The sequence below is a fragment of the Accipiter gentilis genome, chromosome 7 (genome assembly GCF_929443795.1).
Source record: "Accipiter gentilis chromosome 7, bAccGen1.1, whole genome shotgun sequence".
NCBI classification, from domain to species: domain Eukaryota; kingdom Metazoa; phylum Chordata; class Aves; order Accipitriformes; family Accipitridae; genus Astur; species Astur gentilis.
The window spans coordinates 42,135,438-42,154,766 of NC_064886.1; the positions used below are offsets into that span (position 1 = coordinate 42,135,438).

General features: G+C 46.3%; 1 protein-coding gene across 1 annotated transcript in view; it reads right to left on the minus strand.

Annotated features, from left to right (window-relative positions):
* Positions 1–17,204, minus strand: part of SLC7A5 (solute carrier family 7 member 5) — a 41,196-nt gene extending 23,992 nt beyond the window's left edge. The window contains exons 1-2 of the mRNA XM_049804223.1: positions 16,485–17,204; positions 2,923–3,048 (exon numbers count right to left, since the gene is read on the minus strand). Coding sequence (XP_049660180.1) covers positions 2,923–3,048; positions 16,485–17,100 — 742 coding nt within the window. The 5' untranslated portion in view covers positions 17,101–17,204. The remainder of the gene's footprint in view (positions 1–2,922; positions 3,049–16,484) is intronic.
* Positions 17,205–19,329: the final 2,125 nt, after the last annotated feature.

A 19,329-nucleotide genomic window follows, 5' to 3' on the forward strand; every position in this document is an offset into this window, starting at 1 on the left:
AAATATCCAATGAAAGGATAAAAAGAAAAAAAGCGAAAAGCTGAAGGTTGGAGGTCAATACAGAGAAAGACATACTTCTGTGAAGTCTCAGAAGTTTCCACATTTGAGCAAGCAGTTGTGGTGTTGGTCCTCTTCTCTGTTTATGGATACTGTAAACATAAACCAGCAACGGGACAGGAGCCACTAAAGCAAATTAATCAGCACTGCTCAGGCACTATCCGGAGTGTCATGGGAACACACAACCCCTTCACCACTGAAACTGCAGCCCCAGACAAATCAACTTGGCATGGATTACACCCCAATAATAGCTGCCAGCTTGGGACTGAATTTATCCAGCTGGTAGCGGTAAGAGTCCTCTTTGTCCAAAGAGCATTTCAATGGGTGTAACAGAAAAAAAGGGCACGCAGAGGAGCAGTAAAGGCATGGCACTGTGCTTATGTATGGGACTCAGGATCACCCACCTACTCAGAGGTTAAACAGGCTTTTAGAAAAAAAGTTACCCATTTAGAAGCGTCAGCACTTTAAAAGACTAGGTCTGTAGTATTTCGCCTGGAGAAGGTCCAGCAGCTCCGTGCTGTACCACTAATGCACAGCACAGCCTCAGAGAGCACAGACACGGCGGCTTCCAGCCACACCAGGTTTGTCCCCCTGCTCCAAGGCAGGTTCAACTCACTTAAACCATTCCTGAAAGACGTTTATTAACCTGTTCTTGTGAATCTCCAGCGAGACAGCCTCTCTGGACAATCTACTTGAGCTCTGTGTTACAGTTAAAAGTGTTTTTCTAATGGCTAATTTAAATTTCCCTTGTCTCTCAGCTTGCGCCCATTATTTTTTGTCCCAACAAAGACAGAGAACAGTGCATCGCTTTCCCATTTTCGGTATACTTTAAGTGATGCCACTATACTTTCCTTGAAGAAAAAAGAAGAAAAAGACACTTTCTTGATGCATCCCTGCTACATAAAAGCATCCAGTTACCTGGAATGATTTAAAGAAAAGTTGAGTAAGTTGCAAAACATATGTGGAAGATAAGGAAGGGCCTATGAAAGGAGCTTGCACATTCTTAAGGACTTACCAGAGAGCTTGCAACTTCCATAAGGAGATTAATAAAATCCATGTCAGACCACAGGCAGAATCCCAGGCAGTATGTTGTAAAATAGGAATTCAGACAAGCAGTAGTGTGCCACTTAGGACAAAGCATACACGTGGGATTTGGGAGGAGCATCCTCTGTAGATCCCAAGGTTCCCACTCTGAACCAGCTTGCTTTACGCTGAGCATGGTGTGCACAGGCAGGAAGAAAAGGTCTTTGCCGTCAGATGTTATCATTTAACTATAGCTTTTGATCTTATTACCTTTCACTCTGAAGTGGCCAGGTGGTTTAGCGAGAAACTAAATGTCACATGAAATGAGCTGTACTGCAAGATGAGCACAAGTCACAGCGGTATCTCTCCAGACCTACCAAAAACTTGAAACTGTAACAGGGTTTATAGGAGGTAAAAAGCTTCTGAGACAGAGGAGCATAGGATGTGGGGGTTTTGTACAGAAAACTGAAACCTCTTATTGGTATAAGATACAAGTCTATGGAAACACCATGTATTTATAACTGAGGAACCAGGGCAGAATGTGACTCACCCTCAACAAAAGAACAGTACAGAGGGAGAGAAGGTGATTCTGAAGATACAAATTAAGATTATCATCTACAAACAAAGGACAACTGTAAAGACCTTTTATTGCTAAAATGTTAAAGAACTAACAGAGATTTATGTTTCCTTATCCTTTTCCTTCTAAGAGAGAAAAAATGTTGAGCAAAGCAGCCTGGGGAGTTATGAAGAGGAAGGAGGTATATTTTATGATAAGCCCCAAACAATGTTCCTGTTGAGCATAGGCACTGAGCTGGAAGAAAATAAAACCTTTGATAAAGCAAGAAATTCTGCAAAGACAGCACTGGCTCCCATAGCTGAGACAGGAATTAAAAAGACGCATGTGCACACACAAACATACACACACACACTTGCCAGTACAGAGACAGGCGGGACTATCTATAGTCTTTTATCCACATTTAACAAATAGGGCCTGTACTGTTCTCTAAGAAAAGTTTATTTTCACAAAACTTGCAGAAAAAAAAAGCACACAGTAAAGCCTATCTGTGTGGATTAGTTAATCAGATGGGCTTGGAACAAAATATCTCCCTAGGTTTGAGAGGATTTTAAGTGTGCATGAAGAAAACAAGCAAAACCACCAGAAAATTTGCTTCACCTTCCCATTTTTATCTTCTTTTTTAGATGCTAGTTGACAGACATGCGTACTGGTGTCAGCTGAGAGCCCCAATATCACCGTTCATCACGCGGTTTCTGCAGCCTTGCCTGACCCAGGCGTCCCTGTGTGACCCCATGGACTCAATCAAGCTATTACACACCTGAAGCAGGAAGAAGGGAAATGTGCAGGGGCAGTTTGTGAAAGAATGAAAATTACCAGGGGTTGGTCTGCACATGCAGATATTTCTCTACCAGCAAATGGCCACGACCAGCCACCAGTTACAGAAAGACTTCCAAGAGCCATAGCACCAAAATTTTCATTCCCTGTAGACTTGGCAGCTCTGCAACCTTGAAGGGAGAGGCCACACAGTGACTGCATTAAGTGGAAAAGACCATGGGTGGTATACGCTGGGTTTCGGTAGCATGAAATCAAGTGTAACTTCAGCAAGATAAATACAAAATCTCACAAATAAAATGCACAAAAGCACTCAGCCTTTTGCAAAGTGTGAGCTGAAGTATCACCCAAGCATGCAAGAGAACAAAAGACATTTGTAAAGCACTTCTGCTAGCTCTGAAATGCCTAGGTTAGGACTCTTGGGCTTTATCCCCAATTCCCAGATTCTGCTTTAACTGCACACCACCCTCAAAAGAAAAAGCAAATATACTCACCCTTTGCAAGCTGCACGAAGCCAAGAATGATGATCAGAGCCAGCGCCAGCAGTTTTGCCGCAGCAAAGGCATCCTGAACACGAGTAGCAGCTTTCACGCTGTAGCAGTTCACTGCTGTGAGGAGCACTAAGGGAAATGGACAAAAAGAGACACATCAGTTTTCCTGGAAACATTGAAAATGCAAAACAAATTATGACAACTTGGCCTTTGCTTTTTGCTAAAACTTAAGCAAACAGAAAGAGTCTCTTCCTAAAATAGAAATTTTTCAAAAGCAAGGCTCTGCAGCCACACACTTCTCTATTCTGTTTTTCATTTTGGCAACAGGTGGTTTGAATAGCGCGTACGCTCCTTGGGACAAGGAACTGTCCCGCTGCACCGGGAAGTACACTTCTGAGGGCGTATAAATAAAAGCTCTTCCTGCAACCATTAGCATCAAAGCGCTTGGCCGCAACCCCTGTTAAGTCGATCCAATTTAACGCTGCTGTTGTGTGAAAACACCTTAGAAAAGTCAGGACAAGCTTCCAGAGCTGATATATAGTTATTTGTATAACAATAGCACCTAAAAGGCTATGGGGGCCATACCCTGGCTGCTCACTCCATAAACAGAAGGGAAGAGATGTCTCTGTCCTGACGCATTCGGCAAGTTATGAGACCAACACCCGCAGGTCTGCAGCACAGACGGGATCTCGGGAAACCCTCATCCTCTGCTTGCCCCGCTCGACCGGTGGTGCCAGGGATGCTGCTGCAGGCTTTCGGAGATGCTCACCAGGGCTGCCCACCACGGGGATGGAAGAGAGGGCTGCACAGAGCGGGCCAGCGCAACGGCTCAGATTCACTCTGGGACTTGATTGTGCTGCCTCCCCCTGCAGCGTTTTGCTTGCCGGGAAGCTCCCACTACCTACAAATTGCTTGGTGGTTAATGCAATAAACCAAGCCTTATTTCCTACCTTTTTTTTGCCCTTGTTCCCCCATCACCCTCCTCTATTGCCCGCTCCTGCCGCTATCCAGTCTGGCACTCCTACCAGGCGAGGGACAGCACAAACCAGGGCTCGGCTAAAGCCCTAAAGCTGCTGACAGGCCAAATTTCACCTGCTTCAGAGAAAATAATGGCTAAACCCTTTATTGCTCTTCCAAGTCACTTACTATTTTTGTGCCCTGCTCGCTCCCCAGAGCCTGTTGCTTGTTAGAGAGATGGGCAAATGTCACGCAGAGAATGACAGTGCCCCACATGCTGGATGCCCTCCCCTCCTCCTCCTCCTCTCCCTTGCACCAAGCCACCCCTCACTGCTTCCACACCAGTTTGTCACCAGTGCCCGGAGCCAACCAGTCACCGAGCAGCTCGGGGAGGAGCAGATCTCAACCCTTCTTCTGCAGCTGGAGGCTTTTCCCTGTGGGATCCTTTCCAGGCTGGCCTCTGTCCTCCTGGCAAAGGCTCTTTCCCACATCCTGTGGCTCGTTTTCACAGGACCACGCTGCCTCGGCCAGAGCCGAAGCTCCCCAAAATATTCAGCTCAGATGCAGATCACCCTCTCCCGAGGTTACGGGCTATATCTACACTCACAGTTTAAAGCCCAGAGCATCTGAGGTAGATATTTCAGCCTTAACGAAACCCCCAGAGATAAGAGGGGGCTCAGCAGCATCTTTATCAGGTCACCAATCTCTCCAGGAGATTGCCAGTGGAGAGTCTGGCCACAAGCCTGACATGGGGCTGAGCCACACGGGGCCAGAGGAAGGCGATGGATAAAGGTGGGAGGCAGAAATACCGCTAGTCAGCTTGGTTACGGCCCAACAAGAGCACCCAGTGCCTTAAGACCCTCAACACATGCTGAGCATCACAGGGAAAACCACGACGCACCCCTGTTCTGAAGCAAGGTTACCTCCCGACTACAGACCAGTATCCAGCCGAGCGTACACGTGCACGTGAAGGACACGGGCACCAGCACACCGTGTATTCATTACCTCACCTCCAACGTGAGACGGGTTGCACGGGACTGGCAGCGCAAATCGCCTTTGCTCTCCAGCTTGCAGCAGGACCACGCACCGGAGCTGCTCACGTCTTGTCAGCTCGGAGCAAAGGCACGTTCCCGCAGCCTCGTACCCTGCCTCCCAGCAGTAACTGCAAACTAAGAAAACCGTGGGAGGAGGAAGGAATATTTGGGCGTTTAAAAGGGTCTTACTGGCACGCTGCCACCCTGTGTCCTGCCCTGCCTGTGGGAAAGCAACTGCATTAGTAAGAGTTCAGGGAATTGTGCAGAGAGCCCACACCAGAGCTGGGAATAGCCTTCCTGGAATATGTGGCCACGGACAGGCTCAGATGTACCTACGGGCTGGGTTCAGAGAGCTCAGTCTTCAGGAACTGCACTATCTGGGTCTGACAGCAACGATTAGACTTCACATTCCCGCTCGAGCGAGCGCCGAGAGGGACAGGACTTCCCAGTGACTCAGAGCACACGCAGGCAAGAAGGGACACGAGTTGCATCATTCATTCACAGGGGTCTGAGAGCCACAGCACAACAGCAATATGCATCAGGCCGAGAGGATTTCAGCGGCCATATATTGCACAGCTAAAGGCTGCTTGTAGGGGATCTTTAGGCAGGGAAGGGCAAAGCCAGTCCCAGTGCAGCAGACTGCACGTCCCAGAACACGATGCCTGCTTTCAGGATCATTGGCTCCCCCCCGCCCCCCAACCCCTAGGATCTAGTGTCATCTCAACACAAGAGCATTTGAAGTTTGGAGAGATGGAAGAGTTGGACGTCTTCGCAAAGAAAAGCACGTGATCCGATATATCCTACAAGAATGAAAGCCAGAAGTAAAGAAGGAATTTCAGATTCACTTTTTTTGGTATCAAGCCCCTTTGGCACTTTGGGGGTGTCTGAGCATTTGGAGTGGGTGAGACTGAAATGACCCAGAGCTGTTTTCATTGGGAAGGACAGCCCCGCACAGGTCACAGGACAGCACAAGCTGGGCTTTTGGCTGACCTGCTTCGGCACACAGCTGAAAGCAAGCAGCGAGGAACCATGCCGACAAACGTGCCCCACCACCTCCCCCAAATGTAACCCCCTGTTCCAGGGCCCCTCCACACCATGCTGTTCAGGGGAGATAAGGTGCATCTAATTAGAAAGACACGGCATGCCCGGGCTTGGGGGCTTTTCAGCATCAAGCATCAAGTCCAGCCCTGTCCAGATATACAGGCGAGGAGAAAATAAAGGGTAGCAAGGTCAACTTACAGGATGTCTGTGCTACAAGGGGGAGGTGAGGGGGAGAGAAGAAAACACAGTGAAATATCACTAAGCACATATCACAATTCATCTGATAAAAGCACCTCTAGTGAATCCCAATGGGGAGGATGGGGAGGGAACTGAGGATCCAGGATTCACTTCGACCAGCAATTATGCTAAAAATAAAACTCTCCTTGTTTACAGAGGAATATTTAAAGGATGAGCTAACGCACACTTTTCCCGTTAGTGAAGACAGCCCTTAGAGGTGCGACAGTGACATTCCCTTCCCCATTTAGGCATGCTGTTTCTTTGACAATAGCTGCTTCAGCCTCCACATTAAATACCGACTTTCTCAGGGCTGTTTTTCATGTTCTGGTTCCGTACAGAGTCTGCTGGATGGACTGTGGGATGGTGGTGGTGTACATAAAAGGCAAAAGCTTTCTACACAGTCCAAAACTGAAAAGCAGCGGAAGCGACTGTATTCAGCCCTTAAAAACATATCAGTGCCAGACAAACGGGCTCAGTAAAAATAGGAAAACACTTGGGGTCAGAGACTCTGAACAGGGCCAAGAGCTTCCTCCATGCCAGTCATGATTCAGAGCCCTTTGAGTCACAATCTCTCTGCTTTGCTTTTTCCCACCATGTAATAATATTTGTCTTTCCTAAAGGAGCGTGGTGGAGTTACTACACTTACATGCTTTCAACATAGGAAGGGCTAAAAAAAACCCCAGCCTCACCCACCAGAAAGAATCCTACAGACACCGAAACGAAAAGACAGACTGAGTACTATTTCAGTAAAACTCCAAGACAAATTCCAGTGGCTGCTCAACTTCTCAGGAGAGCGGAGGGCTAGGGTTTCTTAAAGCACAAAGTTTTATTCCTTTGATCCGAGATGCCACCCTGCAAAGCAGGGGCTGCGGGACGCCTCCTGGCACCACTCCATTCACCTCGGATGAACTGCTCCACAGGAACAACGGGGGAAAGCTGCACAGCCACAGCTTTGCTATGAATCAGGGCAAGGGTACGATGCAGGGGAAGATCAGACTGCGCTGCCTTCATTTCTGCCAACACCTTTCCTAAGGCTACAGCCACCGGCTGTTGTCAGACGCCAGCTATGCAGCGAGGCAGACCTTTAGTGTGACCCATCGGAGCCGTTCTCGGGATTCATTCTAGGAATACGGATTTCAGCATGACCTGACACGACAGTCTGTCTGATCCAGCAGCCCCTCTCCAAAGGCTTTACATAATTGGGATAATAGGAGCTAGAAAGCTGCAATGATTGCAGATGTAAGAGGGGGTACTTTTATTTATTTATTTACTTATTACTCCTGGCAGATAGTAGGAAAGATACTGGTTTGTGACTGCTGTAGAGAGAACATGTTCGCAAGGTGCTGCTCACCCCTTCATTTCTTCTGGTGACTGCTCTCGCCTCGCTGAGGGTGAGCTTCATTTCAGGATACTCAGGCCACAGGGGAAGCCAGAGGCTTTGAAAGAGAAATTTGGCTTTCTAAAGGCACCAGCGGGTCCGGCTTCAATTATTTACTCTGTCCTAGTAGTCCCAGCTGGCTTTAGGCATGTCACTTAACCTGCTCCACTGGCACTCACCTGCACAGTCAGGTAATTCCCCCATTACTGATAGGAACCAAGGATAAACCGACTAATACAACATAGGATCCAGAACCTTGCCCCTCCGCAGTTCACATTTTATGGCCATATTTGTTTGAACTCAAGTTCCAAGATCCCTCCCAAACATGATTTCTAGATGCCAACAGGAATAAATACCTACGAAGCAGGCACAGAAAGGGATCATGACAATCCCCACATAGAACAAGTCCATGACAAACACACTATGAGTAACAACAGCTCCTGTGTCTACAAAGGAAAGGCAGGATGTAGTAAAGCTGCCCTGCAGGTATGTGGTTCTGCCCAAAGAAAACAGTATGTGAATGGAGCCCTAATACAGGTAAACCGGGGCTTGGCATTTATGGTGCAATAGTTTTGGCAACTGTCCTATAGAAAAAGGCAGGACTGCAGCTTTCCCGGGGTAAGGGAAGGTGGCCGTGGATTGGAGATGGAGTAAAGACAGTGTTCAGGGAGGCTTTGTCTTGGGGGGGGGGGGGGGGGGGGGGGGGAAGAGAAAAAAAAAAAAGGGAAACAAACAAGCAGCAGATCCACAGTGTGGAACTTGTCCTCATTCACAGGAGAAAAAAGGATCCAATTCTAGCACTGTATGTAACTTGCTGATGGAGTGACAGGAGTTTGCTCAACCCAAGATCTTTAGCAGCTTTCCAGGTGAAACATTTCTGAAATGAGTGTAGGAATTCTTGAGGTACTGGCACAGCTGCCTTCATGCCGCATGTGAGGTTACGTATCTTGGGAGCCTTGCACAATGTCACTTTTGTGCTTTATTTCATCTCCTACAGGTCTTCCCAGTCTTGACCTTTAGTGCTTCCTATATAATTCAGTATATACCTCTATAACAAGGATAAATGTGTGTAAATAGCTTGCGTTAAAAAAGTAAACTCAACTAACTTGTTGCACTTTACCCATGGATTCCTATTCGTGGTATTATAGAACGAGAATGAAAATGCATAGTAGGGTAGGGAACTTGTGGAAAGAAAGGGGAAGAACAAAGGGAAATCCTCCACCTCAGCTTCCCCACCAGGAAAACAGGGACGGTAACACTGTCCACACACAGTGATTCCTGTCCGTAACTCACACATTTCTAAAGTGCCTAGCCTTGTAAGACGATGCTTCCAATTTACCATCTGCCGCTGGACCATGTTGATTTTCTCTTCACAATTACTTTCAGAACAGTTCTCAGCTCCTTTCCATTTCCCCATCCTACAGCAAAGGCTGCTCCTTTCACTCATGAAGTGCAGGTGATGGACAAGCAGTTTTCCCTTCTACCAAAGATGGTACAAACAGGTTTCACACAGAGACAAGACAAACTGAGCCCATGGCCACCAAGAAACAAACCACAGGGATGACAGCAGTACATGGCACGGACACAAAATGTCCACATGCTTTAAAGAGAACTGCTGCCTATGCTCACAAGAGGTTAGACACACTGAAAATTTCAAAGAGTTACTCCACACAGTACAAATAAGGAATTACACTATATTGACTACAGCGGTTTAAACGCATGGGAAAACTCAATGCCTTAACTATTCACTGAGGCCAAAAATTACCCACTTTATATTCAGGTGGCTGTGATGCCACAGCATCTTCCAATAGTCTCAGGTGTCTATTTCTAATAGCACAATCTAATGTGAGACATACATATAAGGACATAGACAGAAAATGGTTAGGGAAATTTCAACTCGATAAGTATTGAGTGAAGACTTGTGCCCTGCAAGGTGGTAAAGAGAAAAAGCAGAAGGAAAAACTTTGCAGGTATTTCTTCAAGGACAAGTCCCTGGAGAAACTTAACAGCCAGGGCAATCAGTCTGTAGAAGGGAAACACTTAGTACCACATGAGCCTGTTGGAAAGGAGCACTTGGCCCCAGAGCAAATGTGTCTCTTAAAATCAACTTATAACAATAAATACACCTAGCAACCATTTACAGTTTCCTTGTTATTTTTCTTCCCAAAGCAGCAGTGCTGAGGAATCAGGGAACGGGGGCATCGACAAACGACTCCTACCACTGGAGTGCAAGAAAAGGGATCACCGCCAGACCCAGCCCCTAACCGAGACCATGAGCTCTGGACATCTCCAACAAACAGCCGCAGACACCCCAAACATGCCGCAGCTCTGTCTCTCTTCCAATTCCAAGAAGCCCCTGTGCTGGAAACAGGCTCGGATCCGGGAGCCAGAGAAGTTAGTGCAAAGCGGGATGATGTTAGCATTTCATCATGGAACCCAGAAGTACCCACACCCTCAAGTTTCCAGAATTCTGCAAGAATATATTAACAAGCACTTACTTGCCATCTCTCTCTCAAAAGCTGTGCCAACCAGTGCGGCACAGGCAGGGCCAAAAGGCAGCACCAGGACTGCCTGGAGGAAGAGCTCAGTGAAGAATTTCACGCTTTGCAGATACTGCAGAGGCTGGATCTCAAGTCTATATAAATGCACCCATCGCTTTGGCACCAAGGTTCTGTAGTGACAGTGATACAGTTTACACTATTCAAATTGTGTGATACATGAAAAACTATGAGGAATTTATTAAGGTTAGGGGAGCTAACTCCTAGCTAATGGTAGGAGTTACTGATTTGTCTCCTTAGAAAGATGCTTGTGTTTTTACTGTCAAAGTTGCTAGATGACAAAGTTGCTATGATGCAGCAATTCTGCAAAACAGGTCATTCTACCACAGGAAGACAAAATACAGACTTAGCAATAGGACAAAGAGGTGTACTTCTTCCATTCCCAGCAAATTAAAAGGACCCCATAACTATCACAAGCTAAACGTCTTCTCCACCATGCCCGCCTCATATGAAATATCTTCCTAACAGCAAACACCACTAATATTTTATGTGCACATTAAGCCTCACAGACGTATCACCACCCTTGCCAAGCAGATGGTCAGCTACTGCACCTGCAAAACATGGCATCTTACCTGGCCCACAACGACGTTACACTTATACAGAAGCACCTTCCCATAGCCGTACTGAATTAGGTTCCACAAATCCACAGGAAGGTGGCTGAACTTCAGCATGGAGTGCTAAATCCTGGGTCATGAACTTAGTGAAAAATTCCAGGCAGGTTTTAATCTGAATGATGCCACCTATGCCATGCAGAGGGTCAGAATTCAGCTCAGCATGCTGACTGGCAAGAAACTGCTTTCTCATCCATTGCATTTGATCTACTGGCCACATCCGACACTAAGACGATGAGATTGTCGGAATACTTGAAATACCTAGTGATGTTGCTTTGAATTAGACTGACCATGGAGAGTTTCTCTGAAAAAGCCTTCCCAATTTGTTCATGTCAGAAAAGAAAGACTCTGAAGGATCTCAGTTGTACTGTAAATCATTCAAATACAATAAAATTTAATGGGACATTTGTTGTGAGAGCCAAGAGAGAGATGCCAAGAAATGCAGTAGTTGCTTGCTGTGTTTCAAGAGTCCTCCAAATCTTCATCCATTTCAGGAGTCCTGCTAGTGTCAGAGGCTGTTTTCATTAATGCTACTCTCTCTAATTAAATGCGGATTTAAAAAAGCAACCTCAGTCTTGCAACATTAGCCAGACAGCAGGGATTCTACGAAGACCCCTTCCTTCCACTCTGGTCAAACAACTGCATATTTACTGATACAGCTTAGTCATTTAATCTACCTTTCTGGAGGAGGAGGGAAAAAAAAAAAAAAAAAAAGTCTTCAAAGCTTCACACCCTGCTTGTCCTGGCAGATTAATTCCAAGTAGCAATGCTGCAGAATAAACCCATCTTAAACAGACAAGCGTAACATGTATTTTGTCTTTGCCTTGCTTACCATCTAATACCTGATGAGTTGAAAATCTACCCATAGCTTCATTTTAAACAGCTGGTCAAACAGCCAAACTTGTCAGGTTTAAAGTAAAACCTTAATACCAAATAAAGACGTTCCTGCTTTCAACATATGTGATTTCTAGTTGAAATGCTGACACTGAATATTCACTTATGGACTACGGCTATAATTTGGCAAGCGTTCAAGGCATGTGTTCATACACTTTTGCCAAACCCTGGATTCGATGCCATTCTCCTCCTCTAACACACAATGTACTTAGGGGGGTGTCAGGCACTTACGCTTCTGTCTGACATGTGCTATTAGATATGACTCAACTCTGCACTGACTGCTACTAATTCCTCCACTATTAGGCTGTTCATAACAAAAGAGACAAATGGGAAATATGTGATCATTTTACTGGAATTCCGTGCTTGCAAGAGGAGTGCCCAAAATAATATTTCATAAGCAGCAATGGAAGGCTAAAGAAATTTTAAAGAAGATTAAAATACTGCAGCTTTGGAAGTAGCAGATATTGCTGCAGCATTATTGGGGTTATTAGTGCCAGATTAGCATATATAATTAACAAGTGATAAAAGGCTTCAGAAGCTAACAATCAAACCACTGATTTGACATTGAAGATCAAGAGTAAAATTACACGCAACTGGCAGGGCTTCTCAAGCTTCTGTGGAGCAGATTATATTGTCAAGAAATAAGTAAATTATAGAACAACCTGTTATGTAGCACACAGGGGGTGTGTGGCAAGCTGCGTATAAGAATGCGTATAGAAAGAACAGTTCAGGCGCTTGTGAAACACCAAGCAGCGTTATCCCTTGTTTCCCTTATCTACAGGGAATTTACCGTACCATAATCCAAAGACCTCTCGCATGGAGGAAATATGCAAATTAATAGGTGGAAATAAGGAATATGCACATTATCTTTAACTGGACAATTTGAAACTTTTCATCTTTGAGCCATCTCTAGAACATACACTGTGTATTAGGTTGTGCTCTGTGATTTTTTTCAATTATTTTTGTTAAGATTTATCAGTTCACATGTAAGAAATGTTAACGCAAGTGGCAACCAGCTGTAAAAAGAGAATCTGACCCATTTGCACTGTGAGACATCAGGGCTGCATTTCAACTCGATGCTGTTCCGTGTCACTGTTCAGGCTGCTACCTGGACACCACCTCTTCAATGGGAAAAAAAGACAGGATTGAACAGTTTTACATAATCCCGCTTCTGCTATGTGAAGGTGGTCCTGCAACATACATAAATGACAAGTTCTTTCAAAACTACACTTGCTACCTAAGTATTTTTAATTCAAAGTCAAAATATATTGTAGAAAATCACAGAAAAAGATGCAAGTACGTTGGAAGTGCAGTGCGAATGTTCCACTGTGATGCTTCCTCAAGAGAAAAAAAAGAGGAGCAGACAACAAATAGCATGGATTCTCATTTATCTCCATAGCTTCAAATGTGCACCTGAGACACAGAGCACAGAATCCTTAGTAGTTTAAGCCTTTACTATGTACAATACTGATACTGTAACGCAGATGTCATCAAATATGCAAAGTCAGGACGTAGTAACTGTCCCTCCATCCCCTACAGAAGGGGTAAAATTGGTTTATATGAGATCACATTTGGGGGAATTCAAATTATTGTTGGGTTTTCACGCATATGTACAAATTCTCAGTTTCATGAACTTCAACATTTTCCTGTTCAAAAATGCTTGGATACCAGGTGGACTTTGTGTTTGTTATCCCTTAGGATTTGCTTTTATGATTTATCAGTTCTAAAAGTATCGGCCACCCAATCTTACAGGTAAAATAACACGCTGTTTATGAGTTACCCAAGTAACCCACAGCCTGAAAAGAGTTAAGCCAAACCACCTGCAAATTCTTACAACTAGGGAGCCCTGGCTGTTTCACGGTGAACATAAAATAAGCCACGCTAACGATGAACAGCTTGACCCATCTTGCTACAGGAAGACTTCCCTGTAGTGAATTCCCACACTTTTATTTGGCAACCTTAATAAGCATTTGTGTTGTCTTACGAAAGAAGTAGTCTTGCATACTAACTGTCTGTAGATTACAATCTTGATAGCAGAAAATACCTATTTGTAGTTAAATTCTACTTACCACCCACCTTGTTTTCCTGAGCACCGTAAGAGGAACAAAATTCCCTATTCCAACTATTTTTCCTTTCTTTCAAGACTGTGATTTATTTAGATTATCTTAATGCCTAAGAATTCAATTTCTGTACTTCACGGCAGCAAATAGCAAACAACACATTATTTATTCAACTGTTCAACACTAGTAACGCTCAAAGTGGAAACAAGTAACTTTTGTTATTTCTCCACTTGCTAGAAACCATGCAGTCAATTGCATTTTATGTTGAGATACAAATTTTGCAGAGAATACAGCTGGTACTGTTCTAGAGGGCTGGGTTTCAGCTACATAGTAAGTCAACCGTATTCCAGCCTGGGGCCCCAGATTCCCCTATTGCTTGCTAAACTGTTCTTCCCCTCTTTGAGATAACTCGTTCATGTATGCTCTAGAGTGTATGCACAAATAGGCCATTTTTCCTACCCTAGGGCTCTTGAAAAAAAGAAATATCTCACAAGGTAGGGGTATGTTTGGAACAACCATGTAACAAAGCTGCTTCTTAGTCCATAGAAGTTTTGTGTGACTCGGTAAATCCTTGGTCCAGATTGACTTCGTTTATTGTTACTAGTTCATGATGTGGTTTTGGCACCAGACAGTCAAAAAAATAACTCCAAAAATCAAAGTTACAGAAAACTAACTTGCTGAAGGCAATGCATGATGAACTAACCTTTTGTAGCAAAGGAGACAAACAAAAATTTAACCCAAAGCATAAACAAAATAGTAGCCAGGGGTGTAGGAGGGGGAGTAGAGTTTAAAGGAGAAACACATGGAAATGACACAGATTTGTAGAACTAGCAACTCTTTCCCTGGCATTTCAAGATAAAGGTTCAAGAACTAGTTCTGCTTCAGGAAAACTACTAATTGCTAACAAAAGAAAGTTGGAGACACATTACTTACTGGAGAAGCATAAGAGGGAATGAGACCTGGCATCAAGAAATTTCATACTGCAATCCACCCTGTCACTAAACAGATCTCACCAGGGGCAAGTCTACTTTACCTCTGTATTTGTTTTCTGATCAGTAAAATGGGAACACGGACACCTCATCCTACCTGTTTTGGGAAAGGTCCTGCAGACGAAAAGTTACTTATTACTAGAAACATGTTCTCAGAGGCTTTGCCAACTCCAGTATGTTCTTGCACAGCAAAACTTTGACATGAAACAGTAAGAAAAGTCCATCTAATCAACGCTCTAATTCTGTTGGCTTCTCAGCAAAAAATGCGAATGCCACGTGCGTGCATGTATGCCCCTTTTCTCTCTGTCACTGAAGAAACCATATTCCAGACTGGCAGGGAAGCTCTAAAACCAGATTTTTCACGAGACCCTACTTGAGGCAAGAAACCCATCAGCAGAACTATTTTCTAACCCTGCTACAGCTTTCTTAGTTGTGTGACTGTATTTCCTTAATATATGCACTCCACTTTGTTAAAAACTTGGATGGAAAGTCCACATGGCTGTCTACTTGCCATTATGTTCTTAAAAATTTATCTGGGGAATGAATAAGTTTCAATCTCGCCCAAAGAAAAGTACAATTTGCTGCCCTGCCTGTGACATGTAACATATCTACCAAAAACTCTTGTCAGTTTGTGTATGAAGACATTTACAGACAATATATCTTCCCGTAACGACCATGTGCTGCAACTTTTGAATGCCTGCGATCCTCAGAGGGTGAAGGAATCTAACACAATCTCCCTTTGGACAGCGCGAACAAGCAGACTTCACAACCTCAAAATGAAAAAATAAAAAGATCAACTGATTGTAACTTTGTACACCAAATGAATGCTCTATAAAGCCCTCACAAAGAATTATATCCTCTCCCAAGATACATCTTTACAATGGCACAAGAACTACCAGTGGAGTAGAACACAGATGGAATAGGAAATGAGGAGAGTAAGGCTGAAAATGGTCCTGTTTTTAAAGAATGAGGAATTTGGAACGGGATGACTTTGCAATCACCGGAGCAATGGAAAACGGGGCTTCACTGGCAAAACCGCAAACCTCAAAATACCAGAGAGACGATAAAAACGACAGCGGGAGAGAGTGATCTGTGGGCCATGGCAAACATCAGTAGCCCTAAATTCATCGCAGCTTGACTGAACTTCTCTGCAAGGCAACATCTTGTGAGATGTAATGTTTACTAGCAAAAAACCCCCACCCTCAAACCCCAGGTTTTGAGCGTGGTACGAGCGCACACACAGCTGAGAAACATCTCAAAACTGGTGCTGAAAACAGCCAGGCGCTGCAGCACAGACCACGTTCAGCACCAGCTAGCTGCTCATGACAGATAACTTCCCAACTGCACCTTATCCTCACCGATGTCTGCACATGAACGCCCATCCCATCCCAGCCACCGCAGCACCTCAGCACTGCAGGGCTGCAAGGCGGATCCTACCCTGCCCGAACACACTCCTGCAGGAGGGCGTGACAAATCCCGCTCCAGCGCGCGGGCAAAATACACGTTACATTTATCGCTCGCCCCATTGCCAGAAATCGGAGAGGCTCGCTAGCCCGTAACTGGCATTTTGGGGTATTTTTTGCTCAATTTACTCGGGATGGGGCCACATTTCCTGCTCACGCTGTTCAAAAGAGCCTGAAAACCCCCAGTACGCAGCCAGCGTAGCCCAGGAGAGATGGTGCATCTCCGACAAAGCCACGGGCTCGAGGCAGCCAGCTGTTTGGGCAGACTTTTTGGGGGAAGGCGACGGCGAGCGGTCGGAGCCACGTGGGGGTAGCGGGACAGCAGGCGCCCGCAGGTACTTACGGACACAGAGACAGGCCACCAGCTTGGCAGCTTCGTCGGGCACCGGGCAGGTGGGGAAGATGGGCTTGAGCAGGTAGGTGGCAAAGACCAGAGCCACGATGTACTGGGAGGAGGGCCGGATGATGAGCAGCTCTATCCAGAGCTTGAGGAAGGCGGGCAGGGAGCCGTACACCTCCAGCATGTAGGCGTAATCCCCGCCGGATTTGGTGATGGTAGTGCCCAGCTCAGCGTAACAGAGGGCCCCCACGATGGAGAAGGCCCCGCAGACGGCCCACACCACCAGCGACAACCCCGGCGAACCGGCCTCCCGCAGCACGCCGGTTGGGGTGACGAAGATGCCGGAACCGATGATGGTGCCCACGATGATGGCCACGCCGTTGAGCAACGTGATGGAGCGTTGCAGGGTCACCCCCTCTCCCTCGGCGGAGCCGCAGGGCGAGGGCGAGCGGGGACAACCGTTCTCCTGCGCCCCGCCGCCCGCCAGCATCTTCTCCATCGCCTGCTTCTCCTCCTCCTGGGCCAGCGAGGAGGCCGAGCCCGCCGGGCTCCTCTTCTTCACCGCATTGCTGCTGCTGCTGCTGCTGACGCCGCCGTTGCCGCCGCCGCTGCCCGACATGGCGGCGCGGCGCGGGGCGCGGAACGGAGCGGAGCGGAGCGAAACGGAGCGGGGCGGGCGCGGCAAGGCGCTCCGCCGCCACCACCATGCGGCCGCTCCTTTTGTTCCGGAGGCGGTGGGCGGCGTGCGGCGAGCGCCTCCCGCTTAGGCGGGGAGCGAGGGCCTTGCCTCCTTTCCGGGAGGAGGAGGAGGAGGAGGAGGAAGGGGGAAGGGGGGGGGGGGGTGGTGGTGTTGCAGTGCCCCCGGGAACCGGCGGGGCTCCTTCCAGGCGGGGGCGGCTGGCACACCATCTCTCCCCCCCCCCCCGCCTCTACCCCCGGCTCCGGGGTACAGGGAGGGGGTCCTCGGTGTCAGCTGCCGGGAGGGGCGGGGGGGGGGGGGGGTGGTTGCCATTCATTCTGCTGCCCAGGCTGGGCTGTCTGTTCTCACGAAGGAGAACGGGTCGGTGTGTGCGTGGGTAAACATAAAGTTCGGCGAAACCTGCGTCTCCCAGTTTCGCTCCCCCCGGCCCTTGCCCCAGCCGCACCTGATTTTAGTGCACTTACTGGATGTATTCACACAAGCACAGGCCAAGGCCCCGTTGCTGCATCGCCTGCATTTCTGCAGAGGCGCTGCAGAAATCTGCCTGTCGTTTTGGATGCCAAGATCACCAAAAAACACGTCTGCAGAAAAAAAATTTTTTTAAAAATCACCAATCTGGCAAAGCATGCAGGCAAAATGAGCAACTTTGATCGCACTACCTCAACAAAGGCATAGGCTTCGCATCCAAGGGCACTTACTTGGATACTTGACAACAGCGCCAATTCTTTAGCAAATTCAGACTCCCTCTTGCCCTTGCGGGATAGGGGATGAGTTCAGAAGCTAAAGCCTGGAACCTCTGATTCTCAACAACAATCCTTCCCGTTGAAAGGTGGAAGCGGTACCTTTGAGGAGCTGTTTCACAGCAAGTGATCAGTTGGTGTCACACAAGAAGTTGTGCATAAGCTCTGAAACCCAAGGTCGGTGTCCTTCCTCCCCGGACCGTCCTCCTCCTCCTTGCAAGTTTCAGACAGGCTTCGGTACAGGCAGTAGGGTGCATCAGGAGGTTTTCTGCAAGATACCTCAGAGAAACGTGAGATCTGCATTCTGGGGAAAGACGTAACATTTTAGCAACATTTTCATTTAGCATTTTCAGGTACCTCACGCCGGTAATTGGCATCATGACTACTTCCAACCATTACAGGAAGCCTGAGCAGCCCCTTGAAGCACTTGTCAGAACCTGACACCTAGTGGCTAGTAGCCACAACAGCCCGGAGGCTTAAAACGGTGGTGGTTCTCGATTTACAGAAGCATCCCTATTTAAGAAGAAAGCTTAGAATAAAATTACCTTTGCACCGAGCACGTCTTCCCAATTTTCAAAGAGAAATGGGATCCTTAAGAGATTGCAAAGACTATTAAAATTAATTACAAATAAACAGCAAAACATATTTATCACACAATTTTCCTGAAACGCCCAAAGCCTGTCTTTATCTTAACAGCTTCACATTAGCCCCATCGCAGAGACTCTATGGCTGTAGTCTAAAATGATTATTTCTCAAAGTAAGATTTACCCAACATTCACTTGTTGCTGTATTTAATACTTTATCCTAGGCAAAATGTTCACAGGACCATAAAAATCAAAAAAAACAGGTACCTACAACATATGGGATTGTCTCTGTGTTGGCCTCATTACATGAGAATCCAGCAGACAGGACTGGAATTGAAATAAGATGTATGCTTCAGATATTTTCAGATGAATGCTCAAAATCAGTTGTATAGTTGGGTGAACAAAATCATTCACTGATGGATTTGCTTCACCAATGCTCTAGCCTGAGTTCTTACCTTAAGGCAAGTAAATTAGCTGCTTGATGATCAGCGTTTTACACCTGGTATTAACCTAATTCACAGAAATTTCCATTAACTTTCACAAGAATGGGACCAAGTTATCTTTTTCTCTCTGCATCCAATTCTTCCAAAAGGGAATTTCTTGACAGACTGACAGCTAAGAATTTGCAGACTTCGGTCTCAGTTTTAACAGCATTTCCATTGGGAAATCCTGAGATCCCACAGCAGTGGAGTAGCAGCCACCAAACTGCCATATTTAAAGTCAACCACATACTTGACTGTCTTGCAAATTAATCAGAGTTAATTCTTCAACTGTTTCTCCATTTGTATTACTGAGAAAATACCTGCTTTGCAGTCACGGTGTTA